This window comes from Myxine glutinosa, chromosome 13 (assembly GCF_964187855.1).
Source record: "Myxine glutinosa chromosome 13, kmMyxGlut1.1, whole genome shotgun sequence".
Taxonomy (NCBI): domain Eukaryota; kingdom Metazoa; phylum Chordata; class Myxini; order Myxiniformes; family Myxinidae; genus Myxine; species Myxine glutinosa.
In genome coordinates, this window is record NC_136273.1 from 87700799 (window position 1) to 87716628 (window position 15830).

The 15830-nt window shown below is 35.2% G+C and overlaps 1 protein-coding gene across 1 annotated transcript in view; it reads right to left on the reverse strand.

Moving 5' to 3' along the window:
* The window catches only part of LOC137439100 (potassium voltage-gated channel subfamily KQT member 4), a 333803-nt gene that overhangs the window by 47901 nt on the left and 270072 nt on the right, over window positions 1-15830 (reverse strand). The window contains exon 6 of the mRNA XM_078767763.1: window positions 2744-2854. Coding sequence (XP_078623889.1) covers window positions 2744-2854 — 111 coding nt within the window. The remainder of the gene's footprint in view (window positions 1-2743; window positions 2855-15830) is intronic.

Genomic DNA, 15830 nt, shown 5'->3' on the forward strand with positions numbered 1-15830 from the left:
TTATCACGCATGCGCAGAGAGGAGTGAGATGGAATATTGACCACATCGTGCATGCGCAGATAGGAGTGAGATGGAATCTTGACCAGATCACGTACGCCCAGAGAAGAGTGAGATGGAATCTTGACCAGATCACGTATGCGCAGATAGGAGTGAGATGGAATCTTGACCAAATGGCGCACGCACAGAGAGGAGTGAGATGGAATATGGACCAAATCGCGCATGTGCAGATAAGAGTCAAATGGAATCTTGACCATATCACGCACGGGCAGAGAGGAGTGAGATGGAATCTTGATCACGCATGCGCAGAGAGGAGTGAGATGGAATATTTTACCATATTGTGCACGCGCAGAGAGGAGTGAGATGGAATATTGACCACATCGCGCATGCGCAGATAGGAGTGAGATGGAATCTTGACCATATCACGTACGCCCAGAGAGGAGTGAGATGGATTCTTTATCACGCATGCGCAGAGAGGAGTGCGATGGAATCTTGACCATATTGTGCACGCGCAGAGAGGAGTGCGATGGAATCTTGACCATATTGTGCACGCGCAGAGAGGAGTGCGATGGAATATTGACCACATCGTGCATGCACAGATAGGAGTGAGATGGAATCTTGACCAGATCACGTACGCCCAGAGAGGAGTAAGATGGAATCTTGACCAGATCACGTACGCCCAGATAGGAGTGAGATGGAATCTTGACCAGATCGCGCACGCGCAGAAAGGAGTGAGATGGAATCTTGACCAGATCGCGCACGCGCAGAAAGGAGTGGGATGGAATCTTGACCAGATCATGTACACCCAGAGATGCGTGAAATGGAATCTTGATCAGATCACGCATGCACAGAGAGGAGTGAGATGGAATCTTGACCAAATCACGCATGTGCAGAGAGGAGTGATATGGAATCTTGACCAGATCACGCATGCGCAGAGAGGAGTGAGATGGAATCTTGAACATATTGCGTACGGGCAGAAAGGAGTGAGATGGAATCTTGATCACGCATTCTCAGAGAGTGAGATGGAATCTTGAACATATTGCGTACGGGCAGAAAGGAGTGAGATGGAATCTTGATCACGCATTCTCAGAGAGTGAGATGGCATCTTGATCAGATTGCGCACGTGCAGAGAGGAGTGAGATGGAATCTTGACCAGATCACGCATGCGTAGAGAGGAGTGAGATGGAATCTTGACCAGATCACGCATGCGCAGAGAGGAGTGAGATGGAATCTTGAACATATTGCACACGTGCAGAGAGGAGTGAGATGGAATCTTGACCAAATCGCACACGTGCAGAGAGGAGTGAGATGGAATCTTGACCAAATCACGCACGCGCAGAGAGGAGTGAGATGGAATCTTGAGGAGATCACGCATGCGCAGAAAGGAGTGAGATGGAATCTTGACCATATCGCACATCCGCAGAGAGGAGTGAGATGGAATCTTGACCATATGGCATATGCGCAGAGAGGAGTGAGATGGAATCTTGACCATATCGCACATGCGCAGAGAGGAGTGAGATGGAATATTGACCATATCGCACATGCGCAGAGAGGAGTGAGATGGAATCTTGACCATATCGCACATGCGCAGGGAGGAGTGAGATGGAATCTTGAAGAGATCACGCATGCGCAGCGAGGAGTGAGATGGAATCTTGACCATATCGCACATGCGCAGAGAGGAGTGAGATAATTTTTAGAGTCGGTCTGGTTGTCTGGTAATCAAACAAAATTTAAAATCATTCCAAACAGGAAACTTACTGTTTTAGGGACATCATAATGGACATAAACGACAGGCACAAAGAACTAATGTAAGGTGTTAGATAAAGTGGTGTAAAAGACAACAATCACTCACATCTAAAACAATTTCGGATTTCTTAAAATAAAATAAAACGGTTTATTGGAGTTAGACTAACTAGCAACGGTACCCGCCCTATGGGTGGGGCTTCAATTGGGAGGCCCAAATGAAAAGGTAAAATATCAGAAATTGAAGGCTTTTTTTATTTTAAACGATTCATATAAACATCCGTTAAATCATATCATATGCAAATCATCAAAATCTAAACAGTATCTTACTATAATTCACCAAATGTCCCACAGTGATCGATACACTATGATCGTGATGATCATGATCGTGAATCGTGATCGATAATCGTGTTCACAATCGCTATGTCGTATGTACTCCCGATACGTGTTTCCTTCAGTTGAAATGGGTTAGAATTCTCTCAAGCAGGGATTCAACCCGTGTCTTTATAAAAGGTCTTTGTCCGAGGTCACCGAGTTCGATCGGTGCAGTTGTGCAGTGATCGGTGCAGCCGTTTGTGCGGCACCCGGGAAAACAACATCGTCACAATGAATGTTATGCGAACGCGAATGTTATGCAGGAGTCCAAACCTGAGAATGCTGGAGAGCAAAGCTGAAATTGGGAAAACTAAATAGCCTATTTTACTCCTGGAGATCCCAGGATTATCCTCCCAAAATATCGTTGCAATCGGTTCTGCAGTTTTTACGGTACCTTCGAACGGACAGACAGACAGACGGACGGACATTTGGTGAATTATAGTAAGATGGCATATTGATAACAAACTGTTTGAAAGGAGAAAGCATTGAGATTTAAATTTTGAACCATCAACTGTCCATTGCGAGAAAGCAAATCAGCAATCCTGACCAGTAAAAGCATCAGCTTCACTTGTCAAAATCGTTTAAGCAATTTGTATAAAATAACTGTCTGTGCATGCGATGGACTTACGGCAGGAAGCGAGAAGAAGGAGATGCCAAGGATAGCGAACGTCGAGGCGAGCAGTCGTCCAAGCCAAGTCGATGGTGACTGGTCTCCATAGCCAATAGTGGTGAGCGTAATCTGGGCAGTGTTGTCAGAGCAACCACGTCGTTATCTGTGAGATCACTTTACTGAGTCTAACATCTAGGTTTACAAAAAACACTTTTTATTGCTGTTTTATGAATTAATCAACCATCATTCGATTCAAAACATCAGCTCATAAGCGCAAATATTAAATGATCACATGCAAAAACTCCATCACTACTACTATTACCACTACTACTATTACCACTACGACTATGACCACCACTACTACTACTACTACTACTACTACTACTACTACTACTACTACTACTACTACACCACGCCATTTTGCTGCTCCTCGAGCTGTGCTATTTTCGACATTTCCTCCTCATCCTCCTCCGTTTTCGTTTGTATTGTACACCGCACCTTTCCTATGCCATCTCCAGGCATTGCAAAACGTCATTGCCGGGCACCGAAGGGGGCTCGGCAGTGACGCACGTTGAAAGGGAGTACTCAGTTTTCACTCTGGTTGTTGTACACCGCTCCTTTCCTATGCCACCTCCAGGCATTGCAAATCGTCATTGCCGGGCACCGAAGGGGGCTTGGCAGTGACGCACGCTGAAAGAGAGTACTCAGTTTTCACTCTGGTTTCTTGTTTTCTTGTTTGTTTGTTTTCTTTCTTGGTTGTCCGGACGATATCTCAGCCATCCTTTGAGCTAGGAAGCTGAAATTTCGGCACAGTAGTGAGCAAGTCCTTTGTCAAATACGGTATTTTTTGTTTTTTGAATAATCAATTAATTGAGGAGTTATTTAATTATTAGCGTTTAATTAAGTACTTATTTAATTAATTAAATTTCATTTCTCTTCTGACCATTATTAACTCAGGCACCTTTTGAGTTAGGAAGCTGATATTTGGACATGCCAATGACCAGGTGATTTGGCTGCAAAGGATATTTTTGATTTATTAATTAATCAATTAATCGATTAATTATTTAATTATTCGATTAATGACAAAAAAATTTTTTTTTTTAAAGTTACAGATTCTGATGAAATAGTGGTAGTTTATGTGTTCTCTGACCAAATTGATTAATAATTTAATTTTTTTATGATTATTATTTATTTATTTTCATTATTAATCATTTATTTATTTTCTTTCTCATTTGGCCAATATCTCAGGCACCTTTTGAGCTGGGAAGCTAATATTTGGACATGAGTGACCAAGTGATGTGGCTATCAAGGATATTTTTGATTTATTGATTAATCATTTCATCTATTAAGTATTTATTGATTAATCGATTAATTATTTATTGAGTAATCAATTAATTATTTAATTTTTTATAAATGACTTATTTTTGATTTATTGATTAATCATTTCATCTATTAATTATTTATTGATTAATCGATTAATTATTTATTGAGTAATCAATTAATTATTTAATTTTTTATAAATGACTTATTTAATTAAATTTCTAAAAGATACATCTTCGGATGAAGCACTAGTGGTTTAGTTATGCGATTAGCCAATTGATTATGAAAATATTTTGTGATAATCTTTTATTGATTTTAATTATACAATTAATCAATCAATTAGTGTACACCTCTCCCTCCCAATGCAGCCTTAATGAGCTGCACTGTGGTATTGCCGGGCGCCGGAGGCGCCCCGGCAATGCCGCGCTGCAGCATATTTAATTATTTGGCATGGGGCGGTGTACTTTGAATGTATGTGTACTTGTTTGTTTGTTTGTTTTCTTGGTTGTTTGTTTGTTGTACACCGCTCCTTTCCTATGCCATCTCCAGGCATTGCAAATCGTCATCGCCGGGCACCAAAGGGGGCTCGGCAGTGACGCACACTGAAAGAGAGTACTCAGTTTTCACTCTGGTTTCTTTCTTTCTTTCTTGTTTGTTGTACACCGCTCCTTTCCTATGCCATCTCCAGGCATTGCAAATCGTCATTGCCGGGCACCAAAGGGGGCTCGGCAGTGACGCACGCTGAAAGAGAGTACTCAGTTTTCACTCTGGTTTCTTTCTTGTTTGTTGTTCACCGCTCCTTTCCTATGCCATCTCCAGGCATTGCAAATCGTCATTGCCGGGCACCAAAGGGGGCTCGGCAGTGACGCACGCTGAAAGAGAGTACTCAGTTTTCACTCTGGTTTCTTGTTTGTTGTACACCGCTCCTTTCCTATGCCATCTCCAGGCATTGCAAATCGTCATTGCCGGGCACCAAAGGGGGCTCGGCAGTGACGCACGCTGAAAGAGAGTACTCAGTTTTCACTCTGGTTTCTTGTTTGTTTGTTTTCTTGCTTTCTTTCTTGGTTGTCCGGACGATATCTCAGCCATCCTTTGAGCTAGGAAGCTGAAATTTCGGCACAGTCGTGAGCAAGTCCTTTGTCAAATACGGTATTTTTTGTTTTTTGAATAATCAATTAATTGAGGAGTTATTTAATTATTAGCGTTTAATTAAGTACTTATTTAATTAATTAAATTTCATTTCTCTTCTGACCATTATTAACTCAGGCACCTTTTGAGTTAGGAAGCTGATATTTGGACATGCCAATGACCAGGTGATTTGGCTGCAAAGGATATTTTTGATTTATTAATTAATCAATTAATCGATTAATTATTTAATTATTCGATTAATGACCCAAAAAAAATTTTTTTTTAAGTTACAGATTCTGATGAAATAGTGGTAGTTTATGTGTTCTCTGACCAAATTGATTACCAATTTAATTTTTTTATGATTATTATTTATTTATTTTCATTATTAATCATTTATTTATTTTCTTTCTCATTTGGCCAATATCTCAGGCACCTTTTGAGCTGGGAAGCTAATATTTGGACATAAGTGACTAAGTGATGTGGCTATCAAGGATATTTTTGATTTATTGATTAATCATTTCATCTATTAATTATTTATTGATTAATCGATTAATTATTTATTGAGTAATCAATTAATTATTTAATTTTTTATAAATGACTTATTTAATTAAATTTCTAAAAGATACATCTTCGGATGAAGCACTAGTGGTTTAGTTATGCGATTAGCCAATTGATTATGAAAATATTTTGTGATAATCTTTTATTGATTTTAATTATACAATTAATCAATCAATTAGTGTACACCTCTCCCTCCCAATGCAGCCTCAATGAGCTGCACTGCGGTATTGCCGGGCGCCGGAGGCGCCCCGGCAATGCCGCGCTGCAGCATATTTAATTATTTGGCATGGGGCGGTGTACTTTGAATGTATGTGTACTTGTTTGTTTTCTTTCTTGGTTGTCCGGACGATATCTCAGCCATCCTTTCAGCTAGGAGGCTGAAATTTCGGCACAATAGTGAGCAAGTCCTTTGACAAAAACGGTATTTTTTTTTTCTTAATTAATCAATAAATTGAGGAGTTATTTAATTATTAGCGATTAATTAAGTACTTATTTAATTAATGAAATTTCCTTTCTCTTCTGACCATTAACTCAGGCACCTTTTGAGTTAGGAAGCTGATATTTGGACATGCCAATGAGCAGGTGATTTGGCTGCAAAGGATATTTTTGATTTATTAATTAATCAATTAATCGATTAATTATTTAATTATTCGATTAATGACAAAAAAAAAATTTATTTTAAAGTTACAGATTCTGATGAAATAGTGGTAGTTTATGTGTTCTCTGACCAAATTGATTAATAATTTAATTTCTTTATGATTATTATTTATTTATTTTCATTATTAATCATTTATTTATTTTCTTTCTCATTTGGCCAATATCTCAGGCACCTTTTGAGCTGGGAAGCTAATATTTGGACATGAGTGACCAAGTGATGTGGCTATCAAGGATATTTTTGATTTATTGATTAATCATTTCATCTATTAATTATTTATTGATTAATCGATTAATTATTTATTGAGTAATCAATTAATTATTTAATTTTTTATAAATGACTTATTTAATTAAATTTCTAAAAGATACATCTTCGGATGAAGCACTAGTGGTTTAGTTATGCGATTAGCCAATTGATTATGAAAATATTTTGTGATAATCTTTTATTGATTTTAATTATACAATTAATCAATCAATTAGTGTACACCTCTCACTCCCAATGCAGCCTCAATGAGCTGCACCGCGGTATTGCCGGGCGCCGGAGGTGCCCCGGCAATGCCGCGCTGCAGCATATTTAATTATTTGGCATGGGGCGGTGTACTTTGAATGTATGTGTACTTGTTGTACACCGCTCCTTTCCTATGCCACCTCCAGGCATTGCAAATCGTCATTGCCGGGCACCGAAGGGGGCTCGGTAGTGACGCACGCTGAAAGAGAGTACTCAGTTTTCACTCTGGTTTCTTGTTGTACACCGCTCCTTTCCTATGCCATCTCCAGGCATTGCAAATCGTCATTGACGGGCACCAAAGGGGGCTCGGCAGTGACGCACGCTGAAAGAGAGTACTCAGTTTTCACTCTGGTTTCTTTCTTGTTTGTTTGTTTTCTTGTTTGTTTGTCCGGGCGATATCTCAGCCATCCTTTGAGCTAGGAAGCTGAAATTTCGGCACAGTAGTGAGCAAGTCCTTTGTCAAATACGGTATTTTTTGTTTTTTGAATAATCAATTAATTGAGGAGTTATTTAATTATTAGCGTTTAATTAAGTACTTATTTAATTAATTAAATTTCATTTCTCTTCTGACCATTATTAACTCAGGCACCTTTTGAGTTAGGAAGCTGATATTTGGACATGCCAATGACCAGGTGATTTGGCTGCAAAGGATATTTTTGATTTATTAATTAATCAATTAATCGATTAATTATTTAATTATTCGATTAATGACAAAAAAATTTTTTTTTTTTTAGTTACAGATTCTGATGAAATAGTGGTAGTTTATGTGTTCTCTGACCAAATTGATTAATAATTTAATTTTTTTATGATTATTATTTATTTATTTTCATTATTAATCATTTATTTATTTTCTTTCTCATTTGGCCAATATCTCAGGCACCTTTTGAGCTGGGAAGCTAATATTTGGACATGAGTGACCAAGTGATGTGGCTATCAAGGATATTTTTGATTTATTGATTAATCATTTCATCTATTAAGTATTTATTGATTAATCGATTAATTATTTATTGAGTAATCAATTAATTATTTAATTTTTTATAAATGACTTATTTAATTAAATTTCTAAAAGATACATCTTCGGATGAAGCACTACTGGTTTAGTTATGCGATTAGCCAATTGATTATGAAAATATTTTGTGATAATCTTTTATTGATTTTAATTATACAATTAATCAATCAATTAGTGTACACCTCTCCCTCCCAATGCAGCCTCAATGAGCTGCACTGCGGTATTGCCGGGCGCCGGAGGCGCCCCGGCAATGCCGCGCTGCAGCATATTTAATTATTTGGCATGGGGCGGTGTACTTTGAATGTATGTGTACTTGTCATTTATTGTACACCGCACCTTTCCTATGCCATCTCCAGGCATTGCAAATCGTCATTGCTGGGCACCGAAGGGGGCTCGGCAGTGACGCACGCTGAAAGAGAGTACTCAGTTTTCACTCTGGTTGTTTTCTTGTTTTCTTTCTTTCTTGGTTGTCCGGACGATATCTCAGCCATCCTTTGAGCTAGGAAGCTGAAATTTCGGCACAGTAGTGAGCAAGTCCTTTGTCAAATACGGTATTTTTTGTTTTTTGAATAATCAATTAATTGAGGAGTTATTTAATTATTAGCGTTTAATTAAGTACTTATTTAATTAATTAAATTTCATTTATCTTCTGACCATTATTAACTCAGGCACCTTTTGAGTTAGGAAGCTGATATTTGGACATGCCAATGACCAGGTGATTTGGCTGCAAAGGATATTTTTGATTTATTAATTAATCAATTAATCGATTAATTATTTAATTATTCGATTAATGACAAAAAAAAATTTTTTTTTTAAGTTACAGATTCTGATGAAATAGTGGTAGTTTATGTGTTCTCTGACCAAATTGATTACTAATTTAATTTTTTTATGATTATTATTTATTTATTTTCATTAATAATCATTTATTTATTTTCTTTCTCATTTGGCCAATATCTCAGGCACCTTTTGAGCTGGGAAGCTAATATTTGGACATGAGTGACCAAGTGATGTGGCTATCAAGGATATTTTTGATTTATTGATTAATCATTTCATCTATTAATTATTTATTGATTAATCGATTAATTATTTATTGAGTAATCAATTAGTTATTTAATTTTTTATAAATGACTTATTTAATTAAATTTCTAAAAGATACATCTTCGGATGAAGCACTACTGGTTTAGTTATGCGATTAGCCAATTGATTATGAAAATATTTTGTGATAATCTTTTATTGATTTTAATTATACAATTAATCAATCAATTAGTGTACACCTCTCCCTCCCAATGCAGCCTCAATGAGCTGCACTGCGGTATTGCCGGGCGCCGGAGGCGCCCCGGCAATGCCGCGCTGCAGCATATTTAATTATTTGGCATGGGGCGGTGTACTTTGAATGTATGTGTACTTGTTTGTTTTCTTTCTTGGTTGTCCGGACGATATCTCAGCCATCCTTTGAGCTAGGAAGCTGAAATTTCGGCACAGTCGTGAGCAAGTCCTTTGTCAAATACGGTATTTTTTGTTTTTTGAATAATCAATTAATTGAGGAGTTATTTAATTATTAGCGTTTAATTAAGTACTTATTTAATTAATTAAATTTCATTTCTCTTCTGACCATTATTAACTCAGGCACCTTTTGAGTTAGGAAGCTGATATTTGGACATGCCAATGACCAGGTGATTTGGCTGCAAAGGATATTTTTGATTTATTAATTAATCAATTAATCGATTAATTATTTAATTATTCGATTAATGACCCAAAAAAATTTTTTTTTTAAGTTACAGATTCTGATGAAATAGTGGTAGTTTATGTGTTCTCTGACCAAATTGATTACCAATTTAATTTTTTTATGATTATTATTTATTTATTTTCATTATTAATCATTTATTTATTTTCTTTCTCATTTGGCCAATATCTCAGGCACCTTTTGAGCTGGGAAGCTAATATTTGGACATAAGTGACCAAGTGATGTGGCTATCAAGGATATTTTTGATTTATTGATTAATCATTTCATCTATTAATTATTTATTGATGAATCGATTAATTATTTATTGAGTAATCAATTAATTATTTAATTTTTTATAAATGACTTATTTAATTAAATTTCTAAAAGATACATCTTCGGATGAAGCACTAGTGGTTTAGTTATGCGATTAGCCAATTGATTATGAAAATATTTTGTGATAATCTTTTATTGATTTTAATTATACAATTAATCAATCAATTAGTGTACACCTCTCCCTCCCAATGCAGCCTTAATGAGCTGCACTGCGGTATTGCCGGGCGCCGGAGGCGCCCCGGCAATGCCGCGCTGCAGCATATTTAATTATTTGGCATGGGGCGGTGTACTTTGAATGTATGTGTACTTGTTAATCATTTATTTATTTTCTTTCTCATTTGGCCAATATCTCAGGCACCTTTTGAGCTGGGAAGCTAATATTTGGACATGAGTGACCAAGTGATGTGGCTATCAAGGATATTTTTGATTTATTGATTAATCATTTCATCTATTAAGTATTTATTGATTAATCGATTAATTATTTATTGAGTAATCAATTAATTATTTAATTTTTTATAAATGACTTATTTAATTAAATTTCTAAAAGATACATCTTCGGATGAAGCACTAGTGGTTTAGTTATGCGATTAGCCAATTGATTATGAAAATATTTTGTGATAATCTTTTATTGATTTTAATTATACAATTAATCAATCAATTAGTGTACACCTTTCACTCCCAATGCAGCCTCAATGAGCTGCACTGCGGTATTGCCGGGCGCCGGAGGCGCCCCGGCAATGCCGCGCTGCAGCATATTCAATTATTTGGCATGGGGCGGTGTACTTTGAATGTATTTGTACTTGTTTGTTTGTTTGTTTTCTTGCTTTCTTGGTTGTCCGGGCGATATCTCAGCCATCCTTCAAGCTAAGAAGCTGAAATTTCGGCACAATAGTGAGCAAGTCATTTGTCAAAAACGGTATTTTTTGTTTTTTGATTAATCAATTAATTGAGGAGTTATTTAATTATTAGCGTTTAATTAAGTACTTATTTAATTAATTAAATTTCCTTTCTCTTCTGACCATTAACTCAGGCACCTTTTGAGTTAGGAAGCTGATATTTGGACATGCCAATGACCAGGTGATTTGGCTGCAAATGCTATTTTTGATTTATTAATTAATCAATTAATCGATTAATTATTTAATTATTCGATTAATGACCAAAAAATTTTTTTTTTTTAAGTTACACATTCTGATGAAATGGTGGTGGTTTATGTGTTCTCTGACCGAATTGATTAATAATTTATTTTTTTATGATTATTATTTATTTATTTTCATTATTAATCATTCATTTATTTTCTTTCTCATTTGGCCAATATCTCAGGCACCTTTTGAGCTGGGAAGCTAATATTTGGACATGACAGTGACCAAGTGATGTGGCTATCAAGGATATTTTTGATTTATTGATTAATCATTTAATTGCTTAATTATTTATTGATTAATTGATTAATTATTTATTGATTAATCAATGAATTATTTAATTTTTTATTAATGACATTTAATAAAATTTCTAAAAGATACATCTTCGGATGAAACACTACTGGTTTAGTTATGCTATTAGCCAATTGATTAAGAAAATATTTTGTGATAATCTTTTATTGATTTGAATTATACAATTAATCAATCAATTAGCGAACACCTCTTCCTCCCAACGCAGCCTCAATGAGCTGCACTGCGATATTGCCGGGCGCCGGAGGCGCCCCGGCAATGCCGCGCTGCAGCATATTTAATTATTTGGCATGGGGGCGGTGTACTTTGAATGTATGTGTACTTGTTTGTTTTCTTGTTTGTTTGTTTTCTTTCTTGGTTGTCCGGACGATATCTCAGCCATCCTTTGAGCTAGGAAGCTGAAATTTCGGCACAGTAGTGAGCAAGTCCTTTGTCAAATACGGTATTTTTTGTTTTTTGAATAATCAATTAATTGAGGAGTTATTTAATTATTAGCGTTTAATTAAGTACTTATTTAATTAATTAAATTTCATTTATCTTCTGACCATTATTAACTCAGGCACCTTTTGAGTTAGGAAGCTGATATTTGGACATGCCAATGACCAGGTGATTTGGCTGCAAAGGATATTTTTGATTTATTAATTAATCAATTAATCGATTAATTATTTAATTATTCGATTAATGACAAAAAAATTTTTTTTTTTTAAGTTACAGATTCTGATGAAATAGTGGTAGTTTATGTGTTCTCTGACCAAATTGATTAATAATTTAATTTTTTTATGATTATTATTTATTTATTTTCATTATTAATCATTTATTTATTTTCTTTCTCATTTGGCCAATATCTCAGGCACCTTTTGAGCTGGGAAGCTAATATTTGGACATGAGTGACCAAGTGATGTGGCTATCAAGGATATTTTTGATTTATTGATTAATCATTTCATCTATTAAGTATTTATTGATTAATCGATTAATTATTTATTGAGTAATCAATTAATTATTTAATTTTTTATAAATGACTTATTTAATTAAATTTCTAAAAGATACATCTTCGGATGAAGCACTACTGGTTTAGTTATGCGATTAGCCAATTGATTATGAAAATATTTTGTGATAATCTTTTATTGATTTTAATTATACAATTAATCAATCAATTAGTGTACACCTCTCCCTCCCAATGCAGCCTCAATGAGCTGCACTGCGGTATTGCCGGGCGCCGGAGGCGCCCCGGCAATGCCGCGCTGCAGCATATTTAATTATTTGGCATGGGGCGGTGTACTTTGAATGTATGTGTACTTGTTTGTTTTCTTTCTTGTTTGTCCGGGCGATATCTCATTCATCCTTTGAGCTAGGAAGCTGAAATTTTGGCACAATAGTGAGAAAGTGCTTTGTCAAAAACGGTATTTTTTTTTTGATTAATCAATAAATTGAGGAGTTATTTAATTATTAGCGATTAATTAAGTACTTATTTAATTAATTAAATTTCCTTTCTCTTCTGACCATTAACTCAGGCACCTTTTGAGTTAGGAAGCTGATATTTGGACATGCCAATGACCAGGTGATTTGGCTGCAAAGGATATTTTTGATTTATTAATTAATCAATTAATCGATTAATTATTTAATTATTCGATTAATGACCAAAAAAATTTTTTTTTAAAGTTACAGATTCTGATGAAATAGTGGTAGTTTATGTGTTCTCTGACCAAATTGATTAATAATTTAATTTTGTTATGATTATTATTTATTTATTTTCATTATTAATCATTTATTTATTTTCTTTCTCATTTGGCCAATATCTCAGGCACCTTTTGAGCTGGGAAGCTAATATTTGGACATGAGTGACCAAGTGATGTGGCTATCAAGGATATTTTTGATTTATTGATTAATCATTTCATCTATTAATTATTTATTGATTAATCGATTAATTATTTATTGAGTAATCAATTAATTATTTAATTTTTTATAAATGACTTATTTAATTAAATTTCTAAAAGATACATCTTCGGATGAAGCACTAGTGGTTTAGTTATGCGATTAGCCAATTGATTATGAAAATATTTTGTGATAATCTTTTATTGATTTTAATTATACAATTAATCAATCAATGAGTGTACACCTCTCCCTCCCAATGCAGCCTCAATGAGCTGCACTGCCGTATTGCCGGGCGCCGGAGGCGCCCCGGCAATGCCGCGCTGTAGGATATTTAATTATTTGGCATGGGGGCGGTGTACTTTGAATGTATGTGTACTTGTTTGTTACCTTCGCAAAAGCGGAAGGTTATGTTTTGATCGCTGTGTATTTATTTGTATGTCTGTGTGTGTGTGTGTATGTTATTCGCATAACTCAAAAAGTATTCAACCGAATTGCATGAAATTTGGTGGGATGATTGGTTATTATACGGGACACATTTGATTAGATTTTGGGAGCAATCGGGTCAAAGGTCAAGGTCAAGGTCACGAAAAGGTCAAAATCGTATTTTTGTTGTTCTGTTCCCTACACTCCCATGCCAAGTACAGAACAGTAGCTGCGGCGAAGGTATGCGCTCTACCGAGTGCCCGTTCTAGTTGTACACCGCTCCTTTCCTATGCCACCTCCAGGCATTGCAAATCGTCATTGCCGGGCACCGAAGGGGGCTCGGCAGTGACGCACGCTGAAAGAGAGTACTCAGTTTTCACTCTGGTTTCTTGTTTGTTTTCTTGTTTTCTTGGTTGTCCGGACGATATCTCAGCCATCCTTTGAGCTAGGAAGCTGAAATTTCGGCACAGTAGTGAGCAAGTCCTTTGTCAAATACGGTATTTTTTGTTTTTTGAATAATCAATTAATTGAGGAGTTATTTAATTATTAGCGTTTAATTAAGTACTTATTTAATTAATTAAATTTCATTTATCTTCTGACCATTATTAACTCAGGCACCTTTTGAGTTAGGAAGCTGATATTTGGACATGCCAATGACCAGGTGATTTGGCTGCAAAGGATATTTTTGATTTATTAATTAATCAATTAATCGATTAATTATTTAATTATTCGATTAATGACAAAAAAAATTTTTTTTTTTAAGTTACAGATTCTGATGAAATAGTGGTAGTTTATGTGTTCTCTGACCAAATTGATTAATAATTTAATTTTTTTATGATTATTATTTATTTATTTTCATTATTAATCATTTATTTATTTTCTTTCTCATTTGGCCAATATCTCAGGCACCTTTTGAGCTGGGAAGCTAATATTTGGACATGAGTGACCAAGTGATGTGGCTATCAAGGATATTTTTGATTTATTGATTAATCATTTCATCTATTAAGTATTTATTGATTAATCGATTAATTATTTATTGAGTAATCAATTAATTATTTAATTTTTTATAAATGACTTATTTAATTAAATTTCTAAAAGATACATCTTCGGATGAAGCACTACTGGTTTAGTTATGCGATTAGCCAATTGATTATGAAAATATTTTGTGATAATCTTTTATTGATTTTAATTATACAATTAATCAATCAATTAGTGTACACCTCTCCCTCCCAATGCAGCCTCAATGAGCTGCACTGCGGTATTGCCGGGCGCCGGAGGCGCCCCGGCAATGCCGCGCTGCAGCATATTTAATTATTTGGCATGGGGCGGTGTACTTTGAATGTATGTGTACTTGTTGTACACCGCTCCTTTCCTATGCCATCTCCAGGCATTGCAAATCGTCATTGCCGGGCACCAAAGGGGGCTCGGCAGTGACGCACGCTGAAAGAGAGTACTCAGTTTTCACTCTGGTTTCTTGTTTTCTTTCTTGGTTGTCCGGACGATATCTCAGCCATCCTTTGAGCTAGGAAGCTGAAATTTCGGCACAGTAGTGAGCAAGTCCTTTGTCAAATACGGTATTTTTTGTTTTTTGAATAATCAATTAATTGAGGAGTTATTTAATTATTAGCGTTTAATTAAGTACTTATTTAATTAATTAAATTTCATTTCTCTTCTGACCATTATTAACTCAGGCACCTTTTGAGTTAGGAAGCTGATATTTGGACATGCCAATGACCAGGTGATTTGGCTGCAAAGGATATTTTTGATTTATTAATTAATCAATTAATCGATTAATTATTTAATTATTCGATTAATGACAAAAAAAATTTTTTTTTTAAAGTTACAGATTCTGATGAAATAGTGGTAGTTTATGTGTTCTCTGACCAAATTGATTAATAATTTAATTTTTTTATGATTATTATTTATTTATTTTCATTATTAATCATTTATTTATTTTCTTTCTCATTTGGCCAATATCTCAGGCACCTTTTGAGCTGGGAAGCTAATATTTGGACATGAGTGACCAAGTGATGTGGCTATCAAGGATATTTTTGATTTATTGATTAATCATTTCATCTATTAAGTATTTATTGATTAATCGATTAATTATTTATTGAGTAATCAATTAATTA